Source organism: Miniopterus natalensis, chromosome 3 (genome assembly GCF_054644295.1).
Source record: "Miniopterus natalensis isolate mMinNat1 chromosome 3, mMinNat1.hap1, whole genome shotgun sequence".
NCBI classification, from domain to species: Eukaryota; Metazoa; Chordata; class Mammalia; order Chiroptera; family Miniopteridae; genus Miniopterus; species Miniopterus natalensis.
This window is the reverse complement of record NC_142083.1, coordinates 98,190,248-98,214,960: the sequence shown is the minus strand read 5'-3', so window position 1 is coordinate 98,214,960 and position 24,713 is coordinate 98,190,248. Positions and strand designations below refer to the sequence as shown.

General features: G+C 46.4%; 2 protein-coding genes across 2 annotated transcripts in view; one reads left to right on the top strand and one right to left on the bottom strand.

The window, feature by feature from the left end:
• The window catches only part of VPS35L (VPS35 endosomal protein sorting factor like), a 112,800-nt gene extending 96,352 nt beyond the window's left edge, over positions 1 to 16,448 (bottom strand). Inside the window, exons 1-5 of the mRNA XM_016217644.2 lie at positions 16,417 to 16,448; positions 8,586 to 8,685; positions 5,641 to 5,799; positions 3,382 to 3,504; positions 2,278 to 2,302 (exon numbers count right to left, since the gene is read on the bottom strand). Coding sequence (XP_016073130.2) covers positions 2,278 to 2,302; positions 3,382 to 3,504; positions 5,641 to 5,799; positions 8,586 to 8,685; positions 16,417 to 16,433 — 424 coding nt within the window. The 5' untranslated portion in view covers positions 16,434 to 16,448. The remainder of the gene's footprint in view (positions 1 to 2,277; positions 2,303 to 3,381; positions 3,505 to 5,640; positions 5,800 to 8,585; positions 8,686 to 16,416) is intronic.
• A 6,611-nt stretch (positions 16,449 to 23,059) lies between these two features.
• On the top strand, positions 23,060 to 23,811 carry COX6A2 (cytochrome c oxidase subunit 6A2). The gene is made up of 3 exons (XM_087815226.1): positions 23,060 to 23,187; positions 23,369 to 23,505; positions 23,728 to 23,811. Exons 1-3 carry the CDS (start codon positions 23,115 to 23,117, stop codon positions 23,809 to 23,811), a joined length of 294 nt encoding a protein of 97 aa, XP_087671352.1. The 5' UTR covers positions 23,060 to 23,114.
• The last annotated feature ends 902 nt before the right edge of the window (positions 23,812 to 24,713 follow it).

Genomic DNA, 24,713 nt, shown 5'->3' with positions numbered 1-24,713 from the left:
CCAAAAATCCATCATTTAACTGTTCTGCAGGAACAAGAGGCCTCTGAGGCTTGTACTCAGTGTAGAACTGTTATATCCTTACACTAACAAAACAGCAGTCTCTCTGTCTGCCTGGAAAAGGGCACACTAGGGCTTCAAAACCCTCTCTCAGAGCAAACAGGACTAGCTACGCCTCCGTCCACCATCTGTCAGCACAGTTCTTTCCATCAGCAGGGACAGGTGGACAGAGATTAGCAGGGGTGGAGAACGTCCGGACCGCGGGCCTTATAAAGCCCTTGAAAGCATTTGGTCTGGCCCTGCCAAGGCAACCGCAGGCGGGACTCTAAATTCAATAAATCTAGGACTTTTCATAGCAAGGATAATTCTGTATGGCCCGCGAATGATATTATAAATATCCAAATGGCCCTTGGCAGAAAAAAGGTTCCCACTCCTGGATTAAGGAAAGACCTCCAAGCCATGAGCCAGCTGCAGGGCAAAGCTACATATGCAGCTGGCCGTTGCTCTCCAGTGTCTCCGATTTCAGAACACTTTCCCATTCTTAAGGGGGCAACTGTTCTAAATCTGAGGTCCCCTTGCTCCTGCCTAACAAAATCACTTCAGGAACTAAAGTTTATTCTCTTAAGGCACTGGTTTCTTAGCTTTGGTGTTAACTCAGATTTGTCTGGGATCAGCTGAGAACAGTACTATTAGTTAATTACTAACAATTACTAAAGTTGAGAAGTTTCCAAATAATTTGTTTGTACTTTTACCTTTTTCTACTTTTTCTTTCATTCTGAAATATGCTATATACAGAACTGTGCATGCATGTACATTTTAATACATATTAAACCTCTGCAACAACCACTGAATTCACTCATTTTCACTGCTGTGTAGGCCATTGTGTGAATGCAACACAATTCTTTCTTACTCTACTGTCGATGGGTGTTGTTTCCTGTGTGGGGCCACTCTGAACAATGCTGCTGTGATCATTTCTGTGCATGTCTCCTGGTTCACATATGCATGCATTTCTTCCAGGCAATGCTTTTCGAACTTCTACAGGAATCACTAAGAATGTGTTAACATGCAGATTCTGATTTTCAGATCTGGGAGAGCCTGAGACTCTGCATTTCTAATGAGTTCCCAGTCACCTGCTGGTCCTCAGAGCGCACTTTAAAAAACACAGATGTGGGCAGAGTTAGAAAAACTCTTTCTATAGAGAGCCAGATATAAAATTTTAGGTTTTGTGAGTCATACAGTCTCTGTAAAACTACTCAACTCTGCCATTATAAAAGCAGCCATAGACACCATGTAAACAAACTGGTATAGCTGTGTTTCCATAAAACTTTATTTACAAAGTCAAATAGTGGGCCAGATTTGGCCAGCAGGACATAGTCTGTTGATTTCTGATCTAGGGTATATCCTAGCAATAGAACTTCTGGGTCAAGGAGTTAGCCCATTTTCAATTTTAATAGATAATAGAAAAGTATTTTACACAGCGAGTAATGTATGAGAATTTCTTTGCTCTACATTCTCACCACAAGAGATATCATCAATTGTTTTTATTTTTTCCAAACTGGTGGATATGCAATGCTACGATTTACTTCTTTATCATTTGAGGTCAAAGTTATGCCCATAACAAAGGTGCTCCCACTCTCTTGATTTCCAATGTGCTGTTTCAACCTGCAGAGAATGGCAGAGAGTCGCAGCTACCACACCAGAAATTTACACAAAAACCAAGGCCAAGCTCATCTGCACTCAGCGGTACATGATCTGTCGGTTGCTTCTGAATTACCTGAGCTTCAAAAAGGAAGTTTCTGGGCCCATTCCTCAGGATTAATTCACCAATGCAGTGGGGCCAGTGGTCTGTACTTATACAGAAGGTCCTCAGATGACCCTGCTGCACAGCCAGTTTGAGAACCCGTGGTCCAGAGCTTCTGACCGTGTGTTTTGGCAGAGGAAACTGAGAAGTGCTGTGTTCAGAGACCAGTGGCCATTAAGTCTGAATGTTGGACTCCCTCACCAGCACATCTGCATTTTTACAAGGGAGAGACTACTGCTCTGTAACCCTAAAACCAAGCAGCAGGCTTAAGTTTTACTCCATGTAACTCTTTGGTCTTTTTTTCCATTCATCATCTAAATATGTATTTCAATTCTACTAAGTCTATATATAAGCTAGGAAATAATAGCTTCAATTGAATTAATTCTCAGAATTGGATAACAAACACTTTTTTTCCTTTGTGAAATTATATTAAAGATAATGAGAGAATTCCCCAGCAAAATATAACAGCAAAAACTCACCTTTTTCAGAACCCATAAAGAGATTCTGCAGAGGCAAAAAAAAAATTGTTAATAATTTTTAATTTTTAAAACTTACTGGATTTGATGGAAAAAAAACAACTTATAAGCTACTTAAATTAGTATTCAAGAAGCACTAAGACAATAAGACGCATCATTTTCCAACAAACAATTTACTTCTCCATATGAAAAGTAGAAATATTTATTAAAAGGATGAAAATACACCTATATAAAAACTACTGGAGATTCTCATTTCTTTTCAGTTTAGGTCTCTCGAAATGAGCCAACAAATAGCAAAATTTTGAGGGCAATGGAATCACATGACAGCATTTAGCTTACTCTAAATCAGGTTTCACAACCTCAGCACTACTGACATTATGGGCTGGAAAATTCTGTTGTGGAACATCCTGTGCCTTGTAGGATGTTCAGCAGCATCCCTGGTCTCTACCTACCAGATGCCAGTTGTACCCTCACAGTTTGAAAACAAAAATCCAGACATTGCAGCATGTCCCTGGGGGGTAAAATTACTCCCAGTTGCGAACTGATGTTCTAAATTAAATGAATGCATATAAAAAATAAGAAAAATAATTTAATTGTCCAACAGTTCTACCTGTCATTCTGCTCAACAAGAATACACCCTGAGAGAAAGAGGAAAGGACAGGCGCTGTGACAGAGCATTCCTACTGCCTACCAAGGTCTCCCTTTCCTCCCTACTCACAGCTGAATTTTTGATGGGCACACTGTCACATTTCCCAGCTTCCCTTGCATCTACATACAACTCATGGCTACCTTCCAGACAAATTAACTGGATGCATTGAGGGGGGCTCCAGGAAGTCTCTAAATGAGAGAGGGTACATCCTACTTTCCCCGTTCCTCCTTCTAACAACTTGACAGGAGGTGACGCTGGGCCCTTAACCTGTGGGATCTGATGCTATCTCTGGGTAGACAGTGTCACACTCGGTTGAATTGCAGGACCCCCAGCTGGTGTCATAGAATTGCTTGGTGTGGGGGAAAAACTCACACGTTGAAATTTGGTGCAGAATCATAACAAAAAAGAAATTACTACTAACTCTGAGATAGACTTTGGGGAAGTCTACTGGCACTCACAATGGAGAGCTTTTCTGTGGTAGTGTACCGCGCAAGGATTTCTCCTCGTTTGCTGGTCCAAGACTCAAAATCTGGTCCTACAACGGAGTTCTCATCTCTGTCACGTTTCTTTCTGGAACTGTCCTAAGGAAAGGAAAGACAATGTCTTCAGTACCAATATCATTTTTATCTTAAAAAAAAAAAAAAAGTATAAGCAAACACAGGGACTAAACATGGTATTCTATAACTGAAATTTGCTAACAGGGCAGAACTAAATATTCTCACAAAAAAGGTAAATATGTGAGGTGATGGATATGTTAAATAACATGATGGGGGAACCCGTTCACAATGTATATATACATCAAATCATCACACTATATACTTTAAATAACTTACAGTTTTGTCAACTATACCTCAATAAAGTTTTTTAAGAAGGATAAGAAGAGGGCAACCCTGGCCAGAGTGGTTCAGCGGTTAGAGTGTTGGCCCACGCACGAAAGGGTCCCAGGTTCAATTCCTAGACAAGGGCACCTGGGCGGCAGGTTGAATCCCGGGCCCCAGTCAGGGTGAGGGCAGCAGGCAACCAATCAATATGTCTCTCTCACACTGATGTTTCTCTCTCTCTCTCCCCCCCTTGACTCCTCCTCCCTCCTTTCCACTCTCTCTAAAGATCAATGGGGGCGGGGGGAGATGGCAGCTAGTACCTTACTGTAGAATAAAATACATCTATCAAAAAGTTTGCTATGATAAAAAAAATGTTAGGCCAATTCACCATAAATGGCCAATAAACATATCAAAAGATGCTAAAACTCATTAAAAATCAAGAAAAGGTCCTGGCTGGTGTGCCCGGTGGTTAGAGCATCAGCCTCCGCACTGCAGGGTCACAGGTTCCATTCCCAGTCAAGGGCTCGTGACTGGGCTGTGGGTCTGCTCCCTGCTCCCGGTCAGGGTGCGTGAGGAAGGCAACCGGTGGATGTGTCTCTCACATCGATATTCCTCACCACCACCACCCCCCGCCTTCCTCTCTCTCTGAAAAGCAATGGAAAAAATATCCTCGGGCAAGGATTAATAAAAACAAAAAAAAGAGTCAAGAAAACTGAACAAGATCATTTTTCAACAATCAGAATGGCAAAGGTAAAGAGTTAACATGACTAATAATATCCGGGTTGGCAAGGATGCAGAGACAGACACTCTGAAATACTGGGTAACAATTTGGCAATAGCCATCAAACCTTAACTACATACTGCCTTAATTCGGTAATGAAATTCTAAGAAGCTGTCCTGCAGAACCCCCTGCATGTATACACCAAGATGTACGTAAGTTCAAGGACCAAGGTACCACCGTCTATGCTAGCGAACACCAGAAACAGTCTGTGTACATGAGAAGAGGAATGAAGAATTAATATAATGCAGCCATTCAAAATAAGAAGGTTGTTCTAGAAGTACTAACATGGTAAGTTCTCAAGACAAACTGTCAAGTTAAAAAAAAAAAAAAAAAGTTCTCCAAGACATATTATCATGTTAATAGTAGTAAAGTATAAATGTAGTTCAAATTACATTTTTTTAAAAAGTAAGTAAATATATGCAATGCCAACACTGAATGCTGGTTGAGAGTGTGAACTCCGGTCAGACTGGCCGGGTTGGAACTCCAGCTTAGCTGTGACTCAGCATCTCTATCCCTCCGCGTGAGCCTCTTTCAGGATTATACTACTTCCGGCACAAGGTGATATGAGAACTACTCAGAATGCACTAGGAAACGCCTGCCACACAGTAAGGAGATACTATTACTGTTGTTATTTACATATGAGTATGATGTATGTAAATGCTCAGAAATTACTGTCATAAATATCTGTGAGAACCAAAGAAAAAGTTATAGAAGAATACACATTACACAGATAACACTATGCCTCCAGGGTGATGAACAGAACCGGGATGGTCAACAGGACTTCATTTGTAGTGTTTGACTTTTTACATAAAAAATTAATTGAATTACCTATATAATTACATAAGAATAAATTTTTAAAACACAATTATAAAAACAGTAAAATGAAAAGAAAGCATGCATTTTAAAATGCTTTAAAAAGGAAAGGAAACATCTTTCAGGATCTGTGCCAGCCCCTCACCAGGGTCACCTGCTAAAGCCGCACCCTGTGGACGTCTGCATTATGGGAACTGTTACAACCAGAAAGCCCCCGTGTGATTTAAAAAGAAAAAGATGAAACCCCATCCCTGAGCCACAGGACCAACCCCCAGCGGTGCCCGCCAGCAAGAGGGGGGTTACCGTGACAGCTGCCGGGGCGGGGTCGGCGGCGGCTGCGAACGCGGAGAGGGGGTCGGTTCCGTCCAGCACAGTGCTCAGCGGGTCCCCCAGGGAGCTGGAGGAGGACGTGGAGGAGGTGCTGCCTTTCCGGCTCACTCTCTTAGTCTTCGACTCCGTGACCTGTGGGGAGCACGCATGGGGGTTAAGTGGAAGCCTCCTCCAGCTTTTCCCTTAGAAACACTTGAAGGGGTGTCCCCTCCTTCCAAGCATTGGCTGTTTCCTTGCCATAGGGTCTCTTACTCTGTGACAAATTGGCGTGACTCAGAATCCCAGAGGTGGAGGAAGGAAAGGGGGAAGCTAGGGTCCAGAAAGAGAGACGGGCGTGTGGTCAGGAGGCGGGGATGTAGGACATTCTTGAAGGGCCCTCTGAGTCAGAGTAGTCACAGGACAAGCATCGGCCACATCTCCTGGAGGCTTATAAAAGATGCAGAATCTCAAGCCCCACTAGACCTACTGCATCAGAATCTGCATCTTATAGCAATGGTCTAGGTAGGGTGAGGAACCAGGACACGTAAGCTCCCAGGGTCATCGCACTCTGAGGACAGTGTCAATGGCTCAGCACTGCCATCTCTTCACTGCAGAGTAGTGAATGCCAACTCCTTCCTTTCTGCAAATTTCTCCCAATGTGATGGCCTGGTTTTAAGTGAGGGCGGATGAGGGTGTTGGGGTATGAAGCCATATTTTTGTTCCACTGGCCCCCATCCCTCCCCAGCTTCAGATGACTAGACCAGGGGTAAACCTCTGAGCCAAGAGGATCCAACCAGAGTCTCTGCTGAGAACAGAGAGCAATATCCAAAAGGGTTAGTTAGGTTCCACTCGTGTTTAAATGAGGAAGTTATGAAAACCCAGAGGCCAGAGGCTGAGAGGCAGTGATGAGCATTTTGGACATGTATCCAAAGGAAAGTAGAAGAAACCAGTCTTCAAGAGAGCAAGAAGGATGGGAGATAACAGAGTAAGAGGGGAGTGTTGGATAAAAGAGAATTTGACTAGCCTTTGTCCTTGGCTCCTGGAAAGGAAACTCTAAGTCCTTGAAGGGTTTGTCATTCATGAGCACTGCCCCCCATCACACCTGAGTTTATGCTAATGAAATGACACAGAATGGGGGCTGGTCACAAGAAAAACCAACCACTGTAATTAAAGAGTTGGGGCCTTGAGCCAGGTGACATCAGCTTGACCTCAAGGTGGGGGTGGGAAGGGCTGGAGATCAAGTTCAATCAAGTGGCCCAAAGAATCAACCAATCAGGCCTACATAATAAAACACCAATAAAAAGTCTGGCCCGGCTGGGCGTGGCTCAGCAGTTGAGCATCAAACTAGGATCCAGGCGATCAGGGTTCGATTCCCGGTCAGGGCACATGCCTGGGTTGCAGGCTCAATCCCCAGTCGGGGGCGTGCAAGAGGCAACCGATCAATGACTCTCTCACCACTGATGTTTCTCTCTCTCTTTCCTTCTCCTTTCCTCTCTCTGAAATCAATAAAGATATATTTAAAAAAAAAAAAGTTTGGACACCAAAACTCAGTGGAGCTTCCTAGTTGAACACATGATGGGCTAAAAGGTGATGTACCGATTCCACAGGCAGAGGACAGAGCAGCTCTGCGTTTAGGAACCCCAAACCTCACCGTGTATGTCTCTTAACTTGGCTGGTCCTCATTTGTATCTTTATAATAAAACTGAGTATGGAAGTACAGTGCTTTCCTGAGTTCTAGTTGTTGTTCTAGGAAATTATCAAACCTGAGCGAGGGGTCTCTGGAAACCCTTGGGTTTGTATTCAGTCCAAAGTGCAGGTGACCTGGGGGTCCCCAAGTTTGTGGCTAGTGTATGAAGCAAGACTAGTCTTATTGAAGACCTTCCCCTTAACCTGCGGGGTCTGACACTGACCCAGGGTGACTGGAACAAGTGCTTGTCATTGGTGCACATTTGTTATTTGGTTTGCCCGGCATCTAGTCCTCCATCTCCCAGGCTCAATAGTCCAAATTTTCATTGGGAAAACAAATCCTCCCACTCCCCAGCCCATCTCAGCTCCTACAGGCTTGGTGGGGTAGACTCTGCTCCCAGTTCCCAGGGTGGGTACTAGCCCCAATCCAATCAATGAGCACATTCTATACCCTGGTCACCAGGGTTGGTTCAGGGAAGGACAGGTAATCCAACTAGGTAAATAAGAACTGCTGGAGAAGTGATCCCCCTGCTGCTATGTTGCTAAGGCAGCCGGACATAAGCTTGGAGCTGACACAACTACTCTATCACCACATGGAGAGAGAGTTCCTGAGAATGGAACCGACTCATTGGTGGGTCAGCTGATCGAGCCCATGGGGATTTGAGGGGCCCTAGAACACTAAAGGTCAGGCTTGTGACCTCCTGATTAATGTATTTGTCTCTGTGTTCTCAGGTCCTCCACTATAAGAAACTTTATGTTCTTGGTGTCCACTGGCATCTGTCAACCTCATCTCCACCCGTGATGACAATCACATAGCTTCAATCACTTGCCAATAAAAGAGTGCTAATCTAGATGAGAAGGGCCATCTATGTGTCTTGCCTGCCTTTTGTTTTGTTTTTTTAAATAAACTCACAGACAGACTATGATGCTACTCAGGATAGCACCCTATACTGGAAATTAGAGTGATTCTCAATATTCCAAACAGGCAAATTAAAAAGCAAATATATTCTGCTTACACCTCCAAATCAGGAACAAAGCATCCCATACTCATGGCAACCTCATTGACATGAGAAAGGAGAGAATAAAAATGATGGTGGGTGAGGCCAACACCACAAAAAATGGACAGGGAACAAACCGACAGATTTAAACATGCAAAAGAAGCTACTGCCGGCAAAACAGAAAAGACCCAGGAATACTGCCTATAATTTTATGGAACAGGGATATCATTTGGGGAGGCCTTTGACAAAACTTACAGTTATGGGTTTCAGTGGGTGATAGTCCCCAAACTCCAATGGCACAGCCTCCAGCCGGCATGTTGCAAATTCAGCCTTGTAGTTCCTATTCCTGGAGTGCCTGGTAAACAGCAAAACCCAGAAACCAATTAGGTGATGGAGAAACCTAACATTACAAAAACTTGTTGTTGAGCCTTTCTCAATGATGAGATAGTTTATAGAGAACCAGGTACTAGAAGGCGGGGCCCTTGGGAGGTGATGAGGTCATGAGGAGCCCCCGTGAATGAGATTAGTGCCCTTACATTAAAAAATCCCAGAGAGCTCCCTGGTCCCTTACACGCTGTGAGGACACAGTGAGAAGGCACCAGCTTTGAACTAGGAAGTGGGCTCTACAGGAAATACCAAAGGGAGTTATTCTGTCCCCCGCCCCCAAAAAAAGAACACAAAACTATGAGTAAGATGACTAACAGAAGCAGGAAATTACAACCTTTTTTCAGAATAGGGTGTTATACAGTTAAATATAACAGAAAGGCTAAAGAAGGTAACCACATTTTAAGAGAAGACAATAGCTATTGCAATTTGGAAATGAACTCAACACAAATAGGGATAATTTGTGACAGCAAAAACATAAAAGGGAGAGGGTAAAGGTCTGAATTTGCAAGGGGGAATGGAAATAAAGATGTATTCAGAAGAAAAAGAACTATTGTATATATGAAACTTTCTTTTGCATAAACCTAATGGTAACCACCAAAAAAAAAATTCCAGAACTGAGACACAACATAAAAAAAAAAGAGAAAACAGAGGGGAAAAAATCAGAGAATACCATCAAATTAAAACAACAGACAGAAACACAGGAGGAAAGAAACAATGAAGACACAGAGCTACAGATAAAATGGCTGCAAAAATCCTCCTATGTCAGTAATTACCCTAAATGTAAATGGACTGATTCACCAATAAAAAGGCACAGATAGCAGACTGGATTAAAAAAACAACCAGCCCGGCCGGGCGTGGCTCAGCAGTTGAGCATCAACCTAGGATCCAGGCGATCGGGGTTCGATTCCCAGTCAGGGCACATGCCCAGGTTGCGGGCTGCAGCCGATCAATGACTCTCTCATCATTGATGTTTCTATCTCTCTCTCCCTCTCCTTTCCTCTCTCTGAACTCAATAAAGGTATATTTAAAAATATAAATAAATAAATAAACAAACTAACTAACTTCTGGGATGAAGTCTAAAAGCAGTAGTAAGGGGGAGAAGCCTATCTCGAAACAAGAAAACTCTCAAATAAACAACCTAACATTACATCTTAAAGAACTAAAAAACACACAAATGCAGCCCAAAATCAGCAGAAGGAAGAAAATAATAAAAATTAGAGCAGAATTAAGTAGAGAACAAAAAGACAATACAAAAAAATTAATGCAAAAAGAGCTGGTTCTTTGAAAAGATTAATAAAATTGACAAACTTCTGGCTAGACTCACTAAGGAAAAAAGAGAAAAGACTCAAATACACAAAACCAGAAATGAAAGAAAAGTTCCGATGTACACCATAGAAATACAGAGGAAAAATATAAGAATACTCTGAGCCCTGGCTGGTGTGACTCAGCTGACTGGGCGTCACCCTGTGCACCAAAAGGCTGCGGGCTCCACCCCCAACAGGGAGCATGCAGGAGGCAGCTGATTGATGTTTCAGTCTCAAACAGATGTTTCTCTCTTTCTCTCCCTCTCCCTTCTTCTCTCTCTAAAAATGAATTTTTTAAAAAGTTTAAAAAAAAAAGAATACTATAAAAGACTATATGCCACCAAGTTCAATAACCTAGAAGAAACGAACAAGTTCTTTAAAATATGTAACCTTCCTAGACTGATTCAGAAAGAACTAGAAAATCTAAACAGACCTATCAATGGTGAAGAAATGGAAACAACCATCAAAAACCTCTCCAGCTCAGTTAGTTGGAGTGTTATCCCATACACCAAAAGGTTGCGGGTTCAATCCCCACTCAGGGAATGTACCCAGGTGGTGGGTTTGACCCCAAATCAGGGCACGTATAGGAGGTAACCAATCAATGTTTTTCTCTCTCTCCAAAAAACATATCTTTCCTCTCTCTGAAATCAATAAAAACATTTAAAAAAAAAAAAAAGCCTCCCCAAAAGTAAAAGATCAGGACCAGATGGCTTCACTAGTGAATTCTACCAAACATTCAGAAAAGATCTAATACCTACCCTTCTCAAACTTTTCCAAAAAACTGAAAAAGAGGCAAATGTTACCAGGCTACAAACTCTGGGAAAGACAATAAAAATAAAGAAAACAGCATGGTATTAGCAGGAAAACAGACACAGAGACCAATGGAACAGAACTGAGCGCCTAGAAATATACCCACATGTACACTGGCAAATAATTTTTTACAAAGGAGCCAAAAACATGCAATGGAGAAAAGAAAGTCTCTTCAATAAATATGCTGGGGAAATTGGAAAGTCACATGCAAAAGAATGAAACTAGACTATTTGTCACCATACACAAAAATGAAACTCAAAATGGATAAAGACCTAAATATAAGACCCAAAACAATAAATTATATAGAAGAAAATATAGGCACTAAACCTATAAACTTGGTTTTAGAGAGGATTTTGTGAATTTGACTTCAAAGGCAAAGGCAGTAAAAGCAAAAAATAAATGAATGGAAGTGTATCAAACTAAAAAGCTTCTGCACAGCAAAAGAAATGTCAACAAAACAAAACAGCAAACAACCAAATGGGAGAAGATACAATGGTACCCCGGTTTCCGAACATCTCCGCTGACAAACATTTCAGTTTAACGAACGCCGTAAACCCAGAAGGAAATGCGTCGGTTTTCAAACACATCTCAGAAGTCGAACATGCCACGCGGCTTCCACTGAGCGCAAGATCCTGAGGCCTAGCTGTCGGCTGTGGATCCCTCGGTTTTCGAACGTCTCAGAACTCGGTCTTCTGGAACGGATTACATTCGAAAACCGAGGTACCACTGTATTTGCAAACAACACCTCCAATAAGGAGTTAAGATCCAAAATATATAAAGAACTCCCACAATTCAACAACAAAACAATCCAATTTTTAAAATGGGCAGAGAATCTGAATAGACAATTCTCCCAAGAAGACAAATGACCAACAAATACATGAAAAAATGCTCAACTTCACAGATATCAGTGAAATGCAAATCAAAACTGCAATGAGATACCACCTCACACCTGTGGAGAAAAAGGGACCCTCATACACTGCTGGTGGGAATATAAACTGGTACAGCCATTATTGAAAACAGTATGGAGGTTCCTCAAAAAAATAAGAACAGAGTTACCATATGACCCAGCAACACCTCCTGGGTATTTACCCCCAAATTTGAAATCATTTATTCATAAAAATATACGCAGCACTATGTTCATTCCAGCATTATTCATGGTGGCCAAGACATGGAAACAACCTAGGTGTCCTTCGATGATTAGATAAAGAATATGTGGTATATATACAGAATGGAATATTACTCAGCCATAGAAAAGATGAAATACTGCCATTTGTGGATGGACCTTGAGAATATCATGCTAAGCGAAATGTCAGATGGGAAAAGTCAAGAATCATATGATTTCACTCATATGTGGGATATAAAATTGAAAGCAACAAATAAACAAACAGGACAAACAAACCAAAATTCACAGACACAGACAACAGTGTGAGTGATGGTTACCAGACCCTTCTGATGGGGGGTGATAAACGGTAAAGGGGGTCAAATATGTGGGGATGGTAAATATACAGATGATGTATTATAGGATTATACACTTAAAGTCTATATAATTTTATTAACCAATGTCACCCCAATAAATTGAATAAAAAATAAGAAAACCCCAAGAATAAATAAGTTGGAATAATAGCCATCAATAGCCATAATGAAGTTTTAAAAACTGAATTACATTTATTCTTTCAGATCACCTTGAACCTTATCAACAGAATGAGCAGAAATGTCCTCTGACCTGAAATTCAGCCGCAAATGTGTTTCATCCCTATAATAATTAACAAATCAATCAACAGCTGAGAAAAGCACTACCTCAAAAGCACAATGTGACTTGATATGCACCAGTATAATAATAGTTCTCATTTATTAGGGTCATCTAATACCAGGAACCAGGGCAAGCTCTTTATCTCCATTTCCTCATTTAATCAACCCTACGAGGTAGGTGCTGTGGAAGAAAAATGTGCCACATACTGAACTTGAAAGCTCAGGGGAGGCCTACATGGTGGCCTTACAAACTCAGAGACAGAGGTAACACCATAGGATGGTCTGAACAAAAAAATGTCTAACTAAAAGCCAGGCATGACAGTATTCACATCCTAGGCCTGCAGCTTCCCCAACAAAGGTCAATCTTTACCTGTCATTTTGCATCGAAGACAACAGGCCTTTGGAATGTCACAGTAATCCTTTCCGAACCCCTCAGGGCACAACCTCCCCACCAGAGCAGGAGAGCACAGACCCCTCGCTATTATCTTGTTCCTGCATACCGTCTCTAAGTGCTGTAAATGTTCATCACTAACTATCCTGCACCCACCAAGTAAAAGTGCGCCTCTCCCTTTCATTCTTTATCCAATCTCAGAGACTTCCCTGGTTTGCTTTCCCCTGCCCCACTAATCTACTGCCAATGAACTTCACGTGACCCTCCTTAATCTCCTCCTTTGGTTCTAATGTACAAAATCAGCCGCGCCATTCTCTGGAACATTTTCTCCATCTGTTGAGATTTTGCTTCCCAGCAATTGTTGTAAGTGGTTCAGATAAACTCATAAAAATTCTCCACAGGTTTGGGTGTTTCTTATGTCAACAGTGCTATGATTATGCCCATTTTTCGGAGGTGCTGAGACTTGTTAGTGTTGGTAATTTACCAGGCGACGACAGCAGGAACAGAGGGGGATGCAAACCAAGGCAGCCCGACTCCGGAATTCAAAAATTCTATAGATCACCTATTAGTTGTCTTGAGAACCTGAAAAATTAAGCAACTGTCTACCTTTTTTTAAGGACTGAGCTTATATATATATTTTAAGTTTAAGGGGAGGGAATTTTTGGAAAATAAATAATGGCTTCTGGGGAAATCTTTAAAAAAAAAGAAAAGTTTATGCTTCCTGAAGTCATGTCAAACTGCTGTATTTTGATTTTTCCTATCACTTCTCTCACTATTTCCTCAAATTTACTTTCTGCCCCTTGGTGTTTCCTGCAGTATGAGACATTACAGCATTTTCTTCAATGCCTGGGTCTTTGGTAAGGCAAACAGCGACCTCTAGTGGGCATTTTCACACCAAAAAATCCTTTTCTTCTTCCCGTTAACAGAGCTGGTCAACAGACATCCACCCATAATCCCAGGCCCCAGAGATGCAAAAGGTTCCTCTGGTTCCTTGTCAGTTGCCACAGAAAAAAGACCAACATCTCCACTCCTGGCTGGGTCTAGCCCTGGGTTACTTCAAGTGTGGTCCCTAGATCCGTAGCAAGGGCATCACCTGGGGAGTCTTAAAGTACCCCTAACCTACCAGAATCAGAAACTGCATTTTAACAAAATCCCCAGGTGATTTATATGCATTAAAGGTTGACAACTGCCCATTTTAAAATTATTTGTATCTGAGAATATGATATATAGAAATACCACTACCAGTTACCAAATTTGTTTCCTTATACTAGAAATGCCAAAATCCACTAAATACTTTTTGTTAGCTATTTTAACTCTTGAATAACTTTTTAAGTTACTAATGATAATCTGGCCACATCATTTTGTTCTCCCACAATCGAAACCTCCCTCCACCACCAGTAAAATTTTAAAATGATGTGGAAATTCTGATTCCAAAGGGTGGCATTTTTGAGGGTGCTGGTTCATGGGAGTCAACAGGAAATGTGATGCAGTGTAAATGGACATTTCACACATTAGGCTAGGCCAAAATATATCAAAGATAACAAAAAGTTTGTGAAAAGAGGGACTCTGGGGAGACCCATGACAATGCCGCGGGACTTGGGGAGCCCACAACCCAAAAACCTCAACAGTGAGTAAGGTCCCAAGCTCTGGGCTAAAAACCTCAGCACTCCTGCAGGCTCTATGCCTACGAACTGCCTCATCCTTCTGCTTTAATGTCCCCATCTGAAAAGTGGGGTTGTTATGAGAGTTAAATGAGATGCTTCAAGTTAAGCACTTAGCACAGTGTCTGGCACAAAATAAAGGCTTAATATACATCAAAAACAATGGCAGAAACACATTTCTCCTCGGTGGGCCTCAGCTCCCTCATTCATTCCATAAATATTACTGAGCACCTACTGTCTGCTAAACTCTATGCCAGGCACGGGGGATCCAGTGATGGTGAAAACTCAGTCCCTTTTACCTAAGGAGCAACAAAGTCAGGCGGGGAAATCAAATGATGGCCATGTGCTACCACACAGAAAAATGTCTACAGCATGGCCAGACTGAGAATTTTGGAGACTGCAGCGAAAAGGCTAATGGCACCTCTCTTTGTAATTTTAAAGTGTAAACAGCAAAGGTGAAAACATACTGGGAGGCAGAGATGAAAACAGCATCTTCCTGAATTTTCTGACAACACTCCAGATCACTGAGGCCAGGTGTTTCTCCTGTTTTGGGGCATAAGCCTTTTTTGGGCTGAAAGCAGCTTCACATGACCAGGTCAAAGAAAACTCAGGCCTAGAAGAGCTCAGCGGCATCCAATCCTGCTTTAGTGTCCAAGCTTTGGAAGGAAGACACAGTTAGCCAGGTGAAGGAGGCAGAAAACCAGATGTACAGGCAGGCCTATTTCATTGCGCTTGGCTTTATTGTGCTTCACAGATGTTGCTTTTTTTTTTTTTTTTTAACAAACTGAAGGCAAGACACTCCGCTAGCAAATTTTGATTACAACTGACTTCACTCCAGTGGTCTGGAACCCAACTGACAAAATCTCCAAGGTCTGCCTGTAACTGATTATTTCTAAAGTCTAGGATTGTATATTCTTTCATTTGCTCACTCATTCAATGTAAAGAAACATCAGAAAATTCGTTCCCTTTTTGAGCCATAAGGGAGAGAGCTCAGTCCCCAAACAACCCGCTATCACCGTCAAGCCGGCTCGCGCTCTCCCGGCTCTCGGAGCACCCGGGGCCTGAGCGGCTCCGTTACTCCAGCCTCAGAAGCCCCGCGAGGCCTGGCAGCCTTCGCAGGTGCCGTTTCCTCCTGCTTGATGAACTCCTACACATGCTGCAAAACCCAGTTTTAGACTCTGCCTCTGAAACCTTCCCTGATCCCCTAGGTGGGGCATCCACATATTTTCTTTGGATAGCCTTCTATTCTGTGAGTCTTTCCCATGAAACTGTCAGCTCCCTGCGGGCAAAGCGTAGTCTGAGAGCTCTGCATCCCAGGGGCCAGCGCAGGGCCCTGCCCCGAGCAGGACGAACGGCGGCCTTTTTACAGATGAGGAAACGGAGACTCCTCTAGGGGAGCTGAGAAGCTCAAGAACAAATCAGGCTCCCGAGCTGCCCGGCCTTAGAGCTGAGTCCACCGTTCGGGGCATCCAGCGCCCCTAGAACCCGCGCCAACCCCACTGGGAAAGAGGAAGCCGGGACCTTGAGTTCTCGCGAGGGGTCGAGGTCGCCGTGGAGACAACCAAGACCCCGCCGGCCCGGTGCAGGAGCTCCTCTGGGTCAAGACTACCCGGAGGCGGGGTGGGCGACTGCGACTGCACCCAACAGAGGAGCAATTCACACACGCACACAGCACGCACTCACACACACACACAGCGCACACACTCACAGAGACAAACACGAGACAGGCGAGAGACAGGCAATGACAACCCCTCCCCAAAGCCCAACTGCTGCACAGCCCTTACCAGGGAAAGACCGCCATCTTTCCAGTCACATGACCGCTCCTTCCGGGACCGCAGGCCCGGTTCTCCTTTCTAGGCCCCGCCCCTCCCGCGCCCGCCGCCATGATTGTGAGGGGCAGAGGCGCGCCCCTCAAAGCGGGGACGACTTCCCCGGCGCCATGATTGTGAGGGGCAGACTCCATCCCTACAGAGGGACTCCAACCAGCCTCTCCCTAAGCAGTGACTCCCCCCCAACGGAGGGGCTGGAGACCCTCCCGAGACGGGTGCTCTCTTCCCAGAAAGGGGCTCCCTCACCAGAGAGGGCACCCTTCTTGGAGCGGTGAAGGGAGCCTCCCTCCCCAGCGAGGAGAACCCCCCACACACAGGAAAACGTGTGGGGCTCCCTCCACGGGAAGGCTAGGGGGCCTCCCTTCCTAGCCATGAGGTGACCCTCCCCAGCAGGGAGAGGGGCCTCCCTTTGCTAGGGGGGCTCGCTTCCTGGTGAGGTCAGGGAGCCCCCACTGCGCCCCGGAGCGCGGGCCTGGAGGAGCGCCGCTGCGGAGAGGGACGGGCCGGGCGCTGCTGTGCCGTGGCCTCCCCGGCTCACGAGCGGCGCTTGGCATAGGCCCCAGGGCTGCTGGCTCCTGATTCAAACGGTCCCTCCGTTCAAACTGCGGACAAGGTCAGCTGCTCTCAGGGCTGCATTCTCGGGTCCCGCCTCCCCGCTGCTTCCACGCGGGGGTCGCTCGCCCCAAGGAGCCTCAGGTTAGGAGGACGGTCCCTCCCCGCCCTTCCAACAGCCTCTTCTCAACGCCTCCCAACTTCTGCCCCGAGGATGCTTTGCAGGCTCCGGACGCACTGATGCGACGCCTCCCTGGGAACCTCCAGGACTGTCCCGGGAAAGCAAACAAAGCAACTTCCCAGGAAACCTCCCTGCAGCCGCTCGGCTTCAAGACGACCCAGACCCCTCCTTTCTTGTGGCCTCGCAGGCAGAGGAGCAGGCTGGCCCCTTTTTTCCTCCCCTTGTGCTGATTAGCAGTGCATTGGCCCTTTCCCCATCATGGGGAGGTAAAATCAACTTTCTCATCCCCTATCTGTGAAATCTTTCGCAGCCAGGGACACAGGCCCCAAACCCTAGCACTCAGCACTGCCTCCTGGCACTCGGGGATGCTGGAGTCCTGCCCTTCACTCTCAATTCCCTGGAGCACTTGGGGGAGCCAAGGGGGGGAGCCCCTTACCCCGGGCTGGGCCCTGAAACCTCTGCAGGAAAGACCTCCCCAGCCATTTCCTCTCGCACTCCTGCTGGGATGGAGTGGCGGTTGCTAGGGTCCTTGTGCTGCGCCCGCTACCCTGACCACTTTGTTCCCTTCTTGGGAAGGCCAGCATACAGGTCAGGTGGCTGCTTGCTTTTGGGAAGTGACCAGCAAGCCCGAAGGCTGGGCATGTAGCACCCCCTGGCTGAGGCTGGGTGGGGATGCCAGGGACCCTCCGCATCCCAGTCAGGGTGGGGTGGGAAGGGAGACGCCCACATGCATGGTTTCACCCACACCCAGGCCCATTTTGGAGAACAGTATTTCCCAGAGGAGTGTGGAGGCTGCTCACCAGGGGCCTCAGCGGCCTCCATTTCCAGCTCTGCATCTCTGAGACCCTGGGTTCCCCTGGGGGTGATACTTCTTGGGGTCGGGGCCTCTGAAACACCACCCATGGCCCTTCCGCAGATTGGGGGTGTGCCCCCAGGGTCAAAGCCAGCCAACAACAGCAGCCTGGACACACGTCTCTGCCCAGCCCCTTTGCCCCTTTGGTGGTGCACCCTCCATACCCCCCAACCCAACCCTCAGCACATTGGTGTCATCAAGGTGGAAGGACAAGCATGTTCTCTGCCCCTTTCAGCTTTCCACTGAGAAGGGAATCTATGTGCTTCAGCTTCTGCAAATTCATCAGTGTCAACCAATGGTCATTGGTGCCAATTCAAAGTGAACAGGAATCTCCAATTTGGGGTGCGGTGAAGAAGGAAACTTTATTCAGTGCAAACAGCTCGGTTGTGATGCAGCACCCTTGTGAGAGCAGCACAGCTGTGAGACAGCTCCATGTTCAGCACAGCAGTTAAAGCAAGTGAGCTGGCCCTGGAGCTGGCCATGTTCAGCACAGCAGTTAAAGCAAGTGAGCTGGCCCTGCTCTGCTCCACTCTGCCCTGCAGAGAGGTCCACGTGCTCCCACCCGAAAAAACCTGGATTATCGCAGAGGACTCTTAATCGGCCTCCCCTTCTTCCGGTCTCTGCTTTCTGGTTCTTCTTCCATATAATCCTCTAGTTAGATTCCTTCCTTAAACCCAAGACTCCAATACTAAATCTGATATCACTCCCCTGCTTAAAAACAGCCATGCCTGCCACCCACCCCACTCCCCAACTTGGCCTGCAGAACAGGGTTCAAGTGCTTCAGCACAACCCACCCAGCTTCTCCCTTTAGCTTTGCCCTACCACTCGCTGCAGCTTTACTGGTCATGGCTTTCACACCTCTGTGCCTTTGCACTTGTTTTATTTCTCTCAACTGCCCAGAGTGCCCTTCCCCCTTTTCTGTCATCTAATTGTGTCCTAATTATCAAGTGAGCCCCAGTCTATTGAAAGCTTTCCCAAACTCTATCTCATTTGAAGTGGTAACTGCTGCAGAGGTCCTGTGAACATTGTGAATGTCTGGTCAATGTCTGCCTCCCCCAGTAGACTGAGCTCCAGGACAGCCCAGACTTTGGTACAGTGCCTGACTCACAGGAGGCGCTTAGTATTTAGTTAAATCAAGGAATCACTTGGGGGTTTTTCATGCTGACTCAGGTTTCTTTTATCCTTGTTGTCCTCCCAAGATACAGTGTGAACACACTTGGAAAGTTAACCAAAGCGATCACAAAAGTGACTGCACCTGATCTGTTTCCTGGTCACTTTGCCTGCCAATGATTTGGTAGTTATTTCTATAGTGATAACAGAGAAAAGTGACTGAACACAGTGCTGTTTACTTGGGTCCAGGACATTTCATCCCCACATTTGTTTGTAGTAATGAAATTACCCCAAATTGCCAGGATGGTCTCATCAGATTTTCAGCAGCATCAGTGAGAGTGAGAATACCTTCAGGGTATTTTCAATAATCAGCATTTGTGGTGGCAAAATATGGTTTAGAAAATATCTGAGATTAATAAGCCACCATTTTAGGACTTCTTTACGTACAAGCTGGCCTCGTGAGTACAGCACATGGGCTGTGAGATGAAGGTCTCACATGGGAGAAGCAACTTCAGACTCTGGCCTGCAGTACAACTATAGCCTGGGCTGGAGTTACAGCAGGTGAGGCCAACGAGCACAGGTGTGCCTGGCTCAGCTAAAGTGTTCAGTGTCCCCAGCATTAGATACGCATTTCAGAGAAATCAGGTCTCAGCATATAGATTTATTTTGATGCATAACACTATCTTATTATGAAATGGAAGAAGAAAATAAAAGTACAAAGACTCAACCATTTAACCTTTAGCAAATTGGCTTATATCTCCATGTGGAATTTATTTGACTGACTTCATTTTAGTAAATACTAGTCCCCTTCACTTCAAGTGCCCATTAAGTTTAATTCATGAAAACCATATATACTCCAGAACATTTATTAAAGACATTTATAGCCATCATATCCACCAAAGAAGACCAAAAAAAGTTTCAACATGGATCCTAGTACAGGGGAACATAAATTGGAAATTTGCTGGTGAAAGTTTAGAGATACACTATAGTTTCACAGAAAATATTTAGCAATTAATGAAGACTTAAGATTTAAAACCCCATCTCAAACTGGCTTTTTGTTATCTTATGTAATTGGAAAGTCTAAGATCTTTCTCAGTACTGTTCTGGTACTTTTTTTTTTTTAAATCGTCACCCAAGGATATTTTTTCCATTGCTTTTCAGAGAGAGTGGGAGAGAGACAGAGACAGAGAGACAGAGAGAGATGTTCAAAAGACACATCAACTGGTTGCCTCCCACACTCACCCTAACCAGGGCTAGGGATCGAGCCTGCAACCGAGGTACATGCCCTTAGCCAGAATCGAACCCAGGACGATTCAGTCCACTGGCTTATACTCTAACCACTGAGCCAAGGTACCTAGGGTAATTCCAGCATACCTTGACCCAGGGGTTCAAATTATATTAACAAGTCTAGATCTCGCTCCACCTTTCTGGTATGCTCTGAAAAATGGTTTCAGAATTGACTTCAACTGAAGCTCCTGCAACTCCAAGTGCAACTGAAATACTGTGTCTCAACAGTCCAAGAAAAAAGTCCCAAAATTGAGACCCATGGTCCTGTGCCCCTCCCAAACCATTCACTACGACCAGGAGAACAGAATGTTCTGATTGGCTAGGCCTGGATCACGCAGCCCCTCTTGGAACCGGAGGAGGGAGTCAACCCCAGGGGAACTGTGAACTGAAAACTGAAAGGAGCTGGGGTGATTTCACAAAGAAAACCCAGGGTGTTGTTATGAGAAAAGCATGGGTATGCTGGGCAGATGACACAAAACAATAGGTGTCCACTTTATCAAGCTTCTGTCTCCTTCCAAAGGCCGAGGGAGCTAACAGCCCCTTTTTAGACCCCACAATCCCATTATCATTAGCCCACTGGTGGGCTCTGCCTTGATTCTGTTATCTCCAACTCCCTTTTCCATTCATTGTAGTTAACTATGTCCTGTATCATCATTCAGTTGTCTTTTTGGGACAATTCCAAGGTCAAATACACTGCCCTAGAGCCCCCATAAATAAAATTTATATTTAGTAGATCACATGTTGGATTTCTCTCTGCTTTGGAAAATGTGCTCAGGATATGCAGCATCCCAGGGAAGAGGCACAGAGAAACTGACACGGAGGCATCCCTCCACACCCTTCACCACCACCGAGGAAGGCCTGAAAGGGGCTGGGATGCTGCCCACCGGGTTAACAACTAGTAAGTTTGTTCTTCCCTCTGCCTAAAGCAAAGCAAAACCTAACTGGAAGCATTCGCAGCAGTCTAATTAAGTAATAGTGTGGGAGAGAACTGGCAAAACAATGGTGACTATGGAGACTGCAGAAGTCAGCTCTGCACCCTCTCTACGCAAAGGCGGTTAAGACAAGACCAGGATCAGCCTAGGAAAGCGCAGACGACCTAAATAGAAGTCTCTGGGAACTTAGGCAGGGGCAACGCAAGAAGGTGACAGCAGCAGCAGATGCTAGCAGCCCTCAGGACATTCACCAAGTACCATCAAGCAAAGTTCTTAGTGGGAACTTCCAAGCTGAGACAAAGGGATGGGAACCTCCAGGGAGTTGTTTGGCAATGACCAACAAAACTCTGATCGAAGCCCAGCCAACAAGGCACAGAGGTTGAAGGTCGACCCATGATCCGGGAGATTGCCATTCGATTCTGGTAAGGCTACATGCCCCGGTTGGGGGTTGCAGGCTCAATCCCCAGCAGGGGACCTGCAGGAGGCAGCAGATCATTGACTCTCTCTCAACATTGATGTTTCTATCTCTCTCTGAAATCAATAAAAATATATTTTTTTAAAAACAAACAAACAGCTCTGAGTGGAGAGAGGGGAACCTAGTACCTTTTCAGGTAAAACACCCCTCTTTATTTCTCAAAGAGCCTTATCGTAAGTAGAGAGGGGGTTTGAGGGGGCTGTGTGTGGAGGAAGATGCCAAGTAACTTTAACTGAAATTGGGCCCCATCTTCTCAGCAGTAAAGTCCAACCGGGGGAAATGTAACTTTTCCCTCCAAGTCAGATTTTTCACATTGAAATGACATACTTAACAGTAGACACTTGTCATATTTGTGGCTGCCCAGAATCTTTTGAATACTCTTCCAGGATACAATTCCTGCCTCCCTAAGGCAGAAACTAGAACTCAATTACCCAGACTTTCTGGAAAGTAGAGCACATGCAATGGCCTAGGCGTTGCCAGTGGGGGCCCACATGATTCTCCGATTCAAGGATGCAGGCTTCACGAAGAACCCGCTTTCAAGATGGGGGAGAGCGGAAGAATGGTTTTCCAGGGCAGCATCAGTGAAGTTTCTGGCACCCGGTGTCCAGCTGTGTGAACTGTGGTGTCTCACTGCAGCAGGTCCAGACTGGTTTGTATCCCGCTGTGCAGATCGCAGATTGTATGCCTCCCTGGAGATCCTGTGAGCTACCTAAGATTCTCAACTGCTTACCTTTTAAAACCTACTTGGAATGAGTTCTATTCTTTGCAAAGAACTGGGACTAATATATATATTGAGCTATTGTTATGTGCCAGACTCTAAGCTGGTATATCCTATGTTACTTTATTTAAACTTCATAAACATAATTTAAAGTAGAAATTTTTATACATTTTACGGATTTAGGAAACTGAGACTCAAAAGGACACTTAATTCATTCTACAAACATTTTTTAAAAGCCTACTGTGAGCCAGACACTGGGAACAGAGCATTATACAAAATAGTTCCCTGCACCTATAGAAAGAATGGCATATTGTATTTTAATTTAAAACGCTCCCTTACCAAAATAAGAGGCACAGGACAGCAGCTGTCTGGGGAGGAGGACCTCATGCCAGTCAGGCTTCATTTTAAATATAGAAAACCCCTAAAAATAGCCGCCCGGGTACAGACTCAGCAGGTGATTGGCCCCCAGAGAGGGGAGGGGAGCCGAGGCCACAGTGAAGGGGAGCGAAAGGACAGCGCCGCTGCTCCCAGCTGCTGTCGCCGCGATGGCTCTGCCTCTGAGGACCCTGCGCCGGGGCTTGGCGAGCGCGGCCCAGGGAGGCCACGGAGGGGCAGGAGGTGAGTGGCCCGCGCCCGGCCCCGCGGCTCCCCCGCCTTGCGCACCTGCACCCCCTCCCGCCTCCAGGGCCTCCCAGGGCCTCCTAGGGTGCTGGGGGCACCGTCACCCGCCGGGTCCCCAGCCCCAGCCCCTCCGAGGCCCTCGCGGCCCGGCCCTCACCCCCGCCTGTCCCCGCCGCAGCCGGCACCTGGCGCCTCCTGACCTACGTGCTGGCGCTCCCCGGGGTGGCCCTCTGCTCGCTCAACTGCTGGCTGCACGCGGGCCACAGCGACCGCCCCCAGTTCGTCCCCTACCACCACCTGCGGATCCGCACCAAGGTGAGCGGCGGGGGCGCGGGGGGCGCGGGGGGCGCGGGGGGCGCGGGGCCTGGGCTCCGCGCGGGGCGGGGGACGCGGGGAGCGGGGGCGCGGGGGGCGCGGGGAGAGGGGGGCGCGGGGCCTGGGCTCCGCGCGGGGCGGGGGGCGCGGGGAGCGGGGGAGCGGGGGAGGCGGGGAGCGGGGGCGCGGGCCCGGGGCTGACCCCTCCCCCTCTGTCCGCAGCCCTTCTCCTGGGGGGACGGCAACCACACTCTCTTCCACAATCCCCACGTCAACCCTCTGCCCACCGGCTACGAGCGACACTGAGGCCCGAGCTGCGGCGCGCGCTCAATAAAGATGTGGAAGCTGTGCCTCGGCGGCTCTGTGCGGCCCGCGCGGGGGGGGGGGGGGGGGCGCGGGGACCCCGCGGAGCGTCCGGGGGCGGCCTGGCGCGCGCGCATGCGCACAGTGCGTGCCCTCCCCAGCCTGATTTGGGGGGTCGAGGACTCTCTTTCCCACGGGCTCGCCTATTAGTAATTAGGGCTCTAGGCTGTAGAGGCTTCCACAGTGGATCTGTGAATTCTAACTGGAAACAGTCCTGATTTCAACAGTCCTGAGGCTCAGGACCTAATTTTTTTTTTTTTAACAATCTAATTGCTTGAATGTAGACTCAATGTAGCACTTTTTTTAAATATGCTTTTATTGATTTCAGAGAGAGGAAGGGAGAGGGAGAGACAGAAACATGATGAGAGTGGTTGACCGGCTGCCCCCTGCACGCCCCCTGCTGGGGAGGGAGACACCAGCCCCGGCTTGCGCCCTGACCGGGAATCTAGAACCCTGACCTCCTGGTTCTCGGGTGGGTGCGCAACCACTGAGCCACATGAGCCCGGCTCATGACCTGATTCTGAGTGTGGACTATTTCAGTCATTCTCCGTGAGCACCTTTGATGGGTCTTCTGTGTTAGTCTAGGAAATCAGGAAGCCTGGCTCTCCTAGCTTCTAGAGACCCCATTCAAGGGGGTCATTGGTTCAAACCAGCTCTGGACCTCTCATTCACCTTCTAAGACAGTCTGCTCACTGTCCATTGCCAAGGAGCGTGAAGCCTGGGCTGAAACCCAGTACCAACACACACATAAAAAATGTCTTTTGGCCTCCTTCCCTGACACTACTCACTGCACCACTAAGACCATCACAGGCCTCAGTCACCTGAGAAAAACAGAGGACGTTCTC